The following is a 5,127-nucleotide window of genomic DNA, read 5'->3' on the forward strand; positions in this document are numbered from 1 at the left end:
AGCTGATCTGGGCACGAATAGAATGGACCGAGTCGTTCAAGGTATTGGTTTCGCTCCGACGAAACAACTTTCACGTGCGCGCTTGGTCAGTTTCTTTCGAGACAAATCCAAGTCAAACCGAAGCGCTCGACACACGGTCCAGTCTTAAATATTGCCGAGGTCGGGGAATCGCTCTTTAATTGCAGACTTAATTTCTTCAAAGTAGAAACAAGGGTGAACTTTGGCGTAGTCATCAATAAATATAAGCACTTCTCGTGGCCATCGAGATGAGCGCTGCTTTTCGCGAATCTTCGTATCCACGTTCCCAGATCTCTGAAAATACTGTAGCCATCTGCTCAGTGTACGCTGTGCGACACCCAACACGACTGAGACCATGTCAAGATGAACGTTATACGCGTACAAAAGAATCACTGATCTCCACCTTAAGTCTTGCGAGTATGTCATTGTTCGTGCGAAAACTCCGAATGGCGGTGATTTCGCTGCCATTCGGGCTTTTTCGTCTTCTACGGGTTTGTGTTCTGAGCTATCTTGCCTCTAATCTGAGTTTTATTATTAGCACTGCCATCACAAAGCTGGATCTGCTGACCTAACCCACCATGTCTTTAATCTCAGTTCAACAAGTCGATTTTGCCAAAAAAGACTGAAAGGCACAATATATTTTCCATTATAAGTATTGCGGAGTCTTTTTGTTGAAGTCTAATGGGCAAACGACTCAGCTATTTCCATTTAATTTATGGGTATCGTTGACACCCAAAATTCGCCAAATGCGAATTTATAAGTACAGTACAAAACACTGTATTAGACAAATTGAAAGCCCTGTCGACAAAATTTACGGCCACATGATCAAGATGTTATAATGTTGCGCAGGAAGTTCCTCTTGGTCACTCATCAATCACTGCGAGCTGATTCGGAGGACACCAACAGGGTCTCACATCCGATCTGACCAAGTCTCACTGAAGTCATGGCGTGGCGTGACGTTCGAATCATCCAGCGACTGGGGCTGCGTGTGCCTCTTTTCCAATCCCCCATGGCTGGCGCGCAAGCTAGCGATCTCGCCATTGCTGTAGCCCGTGGAGGAGGTCTAGGTGCGATTCCTTGTGCGCTGCTATCCCCCGGTGCTGTCCGCGAGCATGTGCAGCTTTTCCGAGCTGCCACAAAGGACCTATCAGCTCCGATCAACCTCAATTTCTTTTGCCATACGCTACCTCTGGCCAACCCGAAGGCTGACAAGCAGTGGCAGGACGTCCTTGCACCATACTACCGAGAATACGGGGTGGATCTGACGCAACTAACGGCCGAAGGAGCAGTACGCATGCCTTTTGATGAGGTGAGTCTTGACCTGGTTCGAGAGCTCAAGCCGGAAGTCGTCAGCTTCCACTTCGGACTGCCATCTCCCATCATGCTTCAGGGTGTCAAGGACACCGGTGCATTCGTCATCTCATCGGCCACTACTGTACGCGAGGCATTGTGGCTAGAGGAACGAGGCTGTGACGCTGTCATCGCTCAGGGGCTCGAAGCAGGTGGGCATCGTGGGGTCTTCTTGCCAAGAAAAGATGGTGAACCAGTGGCTGACACGCTGGAGTATCGGAACAGCTCTATGGACTTCCCTCGACAGACAGGAACGATGTCCTTGGTCCCTCAAATAGTGGACGCAGTGAAGGTTCCAGTCATCGCAGCAGGTGGAATCGGCGATGCTCGTGGCATCTTGGCTGCTAGTGCACTGGGAGCTGCTGCGGTGCAGATGGGGACAGTATTTCTACTCGCAGATGAAGCGAAGACGTCAGCTTTGCATCGTAAAGTGTTGAAGCGAGCTGCTAATGCTACTGGCGAGGAAGCTGTGGAGACAGCTCTCACGAATATTTTCTCTGGTCGACCTGCTAGGGGATTCGTGACGCGCGTGATGCGAGAGTTTGGGCCGATGTGTGCTATAGCACCGGAATTCCCGACCGCTGGAGCTCCACTTGCCGCTCTCAAGAAGGCCGCGGAGGCTAATGGAGATACGTCGTTCTCGTCGCTGTGGTCGGGACAATCTCCTGGCTACGCACAGGAGAAATCGGGTGAGATCATTGTGCGGTCGATTATTGAAGAACTGGATGTGCTGGTGAAGGTAGCCAAAAATTAGGGATCTCTTAGTTATCTGCAAGCCGTGATATGTTCTGCTTGCTAGTATGAAACCCTTGGTACTAGTCTGTCGATGACCAAATCAAGCGTGAACAGTAATACTCTAGTTGCACTTGAATCCAAATAGAATTGTTTTTTTCTTAACATTTTTGTGTCTGTCGACGTTCTTTGACAATAACCACATAGAAGTAACATTAACAGTAGTTAATTAACCTTTTAGAAACCATGGCGTGTTCTTGGGGCGAGCACGAAGTGGATCAAACGTGTTGCTTCGAACTCTGCCGCCTTGGAGTTGCAGAGCAGCGCCAACAACAACACGCGAAGTGCGTGTAGAATCAGAATAATTCGGCCGGATGACCTCGGATGCACGATGTTTAAACTCTCTTTGATTGCCATTTCCAATAGCACATTTTCCCGAGTGTCGTGCGTTCTCTTTGTGTTGAAACTCTTCTTCATCGTTCATCATGACCGTGTGGAACATGTAGGCATTTTCAGCCATGAGTTTCTCTCGGTCTTCGTCCAGTTGACGCCACTTCTCCCTTTGCACTTCCTCGGACACAAACAACTCTTTTTGTTGCTGTAGTGATGACTGCCTCTGCTTGAAGCACATTACTCGCCACGCAAAGTCCCGGTTGTCCTGATATCGCTTCAAAGCCACGTCTGTCACTTTCGTCGTTGCATACAACTTTTCAAATCGTTCCAAGTCCTGGTTCTCCAGTCGTGCTCGCTCCAGCCCAATTTTGTTTAACCTCCGCTCGTACAAAGCTCTCTCAGCTTCAGTTAAAGGTTTCCCCGACAATTTCTCGTCCATATCTGCTTCTTGTAGCTTTAACTTGAAAACTCTGCGTTCAAATGGGTCATGATGTTCAATGTGGCCGTGTATGGGCGCTTTGACTTTGCCTGGATTTGCAGCAACCATACCAATTCCAGGTGTGATACGCGGGACTTTCGGGTTTCTTTTCAAAGTCTCAACTGTCTTCGACATGGCAGAAATGCATGCACCATTATGAACCACTGGCCGACTCGATCGAATCGGCTCCACTTCTTGAAGCCGTGGCCTGGCAGCGGTCCGGTTGGTATTAACCTGAACAACCATACCGCTGCTTCTTTCACCTTTGCCGTTCATGTCTTTGGGTAATCTGGCGGAATGGTTATTTCTGTCCTGGCGCTGAATTGTATCTCGACTCAGTTGAACTTCTCGATACTCACGATGGCTTGGACAGCGTGGGTCCTCCATTTTTCTCTTGTCATAGCTCCTACTGTCGTTACGTGGTCTCTTGTTATGGCGTTCATGGCGATCCCAGCTACGACTTCTGCTTCTGCGGTTCGAATGATATCGAACTGGTGAAGGGCTACGAGGTTGTTTGTGGCTTTGAATCGATCTCCTTCCTGTGGAACGTGGTGATCTCGATCTGGATCTCCGTCGTCTCTCAGTAAACCGACGACTTGAAGGCGATCTGCTTGGACTTCTCCGAGAATAACGTCTTGATGAAAAACTTCGTTCGTGATTGCCATGTACTGTTCGGCGACTTGGCGATCTACTATGATTCTTTCGACGTACCGATGGCGACCGGCTTCGCTTTCTCCGACAAATTGATGGTGATCTGCTACGGCTTCTTTTTCGATTAGTTTGTGACTTGCTGTGCTCCGTTCGACGACTAGAAGAGACCTTATCGTGCTCGAATTTACGCACCGACGGTGACTTGTTGGTTCCTTCTTTTCGAATTGCTTTCTTCTCGTCATTTACCTTTGATTGTGCCACCTTGTTATGTCTCGGACTTGCCTTGTGACTCGATGTTTGACTCTCTGTAGATTTCCATTTAGGTCGCGACACTGACAGCTCCTTTTGTACCTCACTCGACACTCCTTCCACTTTACTAGGTGAGCGTCTTAGTCCCACAGCCACCGCCTTCGTCATTGAAGCTGGAGACGCTGGAGTCTTCACTTTCTTTAGCGAGACGAGCTTAGGCTTGGCCTTCACCTCTTTCTTTTTCCATACTACCACAACTTTCTCCTGTTTTTCTTGAATTTCCTCCTTGTGATCCCTAGGTGACGCATTGCTGTTCATTGTATCATCCGTCAACGGTTCTTCTCGCTGAGCTTCCGTCAGATTCTGTGCCATTGCTAGTGCTTGCTGTACGGCATTGTCGTACACCGTAGTCGACGCCGCTCCGTGGCTCCACTCGCTGCCTTGTGGCAATGTTATCTTCTCTACATCTTGTTGCAACTGCCCATACTCACGGTACTCTTGTTTTATCACAGTATTGTCCTCATTACCGTGATTTATTGGCTCCTGCATCTTTGGCGCATCATGCTCATGTGTCCACGCATACGCCGCCGCCTCCTCGGCCTCTTCTCTAGGATCGAAGTAGTACTCGCTCTCAGTAGAGCTCCCATCGTCGTAGGGGGCTGCTGGGGGCGCTGCGGTGGCCATGGGACTGCGTGCGCTTGTGCACCCAGTAGTCGCCACTCGAAAGCTGAGGTATGCAAGCGCCCTATCTTATCTATGTGGTACTGAGAGGCATACAAAAATTAAGTTTGCTTAGGAGTAAACAAACAAGGTACTACTTGAATGTCTTGTTAGTCACAATTAGCATGCTACTTGTCCAGGGCATTGTAGCTCGCCCACCACTATGCCTAGGCTACTGTACTGGTAGCTGATCTTTGGAATTGTGTGCATATCAACATGACTACCGTTGATAGCTACATATAAGTTACTGTGCAGGCAAACAGCGCCATTGAACGTGACCAAACCGTGAATCTATTGTTTTGATCGCTTATCATTTACACGTGCGGTCTGTATCATTCCTCCTTCTCTTCCTCCTCTTCTTGCGCAGCGTTCGTTGTGAGAACAGCGGGTTTCTCGACAAATGGCGTGGCGGTCACAATGAACCATTCCAGTTCTTCCGGCTTAGTAACATCTGCCTCGAACGTCCATGTAAACTGTGTGTTGATGGCACGTCTGTCTTCGATACTCTCACCACCTTTTGGAGATATCAACAAGTG

At 48.8% G+C, this 5,127-nt stretch overlaps 2 protein-coding genes across 2 annotated transcripts; one reads left to right on the forward strand and one right to left on the reverse strand.

The window, feature by feature from the left end:
• Positions 1-837: 837 nt before the first annotated feature.
• On the forward strand, positions 838-2,261 carry PPTG_18158 (hypothetical protein). The gene has a single exon (XM_008916270.1). The coding sequence runs from the start codon at positions 962-964 to the stop codon at positions 2,120-2,122; it is 1,161 nt and encodes a 386-aa protein (XP_008914518.1). The 5' UTR covers positions 838-961; the 3' UTR covers positions 2,123-2,261.
• Positions 2,224-4,627, reverse strand: PPTG_18159 (hypothetical protein). Its single transcript, XM_008916271.1, has one exon. The coding sequence runs from the start codon at positions 4,553-4,555 to the stop codon at positions 2,330-2,332; it is 2,226 nt and encodes a 741-aa protein (XP_008914519.1). The 5' UTR covers positions 4,556-4,627; the 3' UTR covers positions 2,224-2,329.
• Between the last annotated feature and the right edge of the window lie 500 nt (positions 4,628-5,127).

This window comes from Phytophthora parasitica (assembly GCF_000247585.1).
Source record: "Phytophthora parasitica INRA-310 unplaced genomic scaffold supercont2.81, whole genome shotgun sequence".
Taxonomy (NCBI): domain Eukaryota; phylum Oomycota; class Peronosporomycetes; order Peronosporales; family Peronosporaceae; genus Phytophthora; species Phytophthora nicotianae.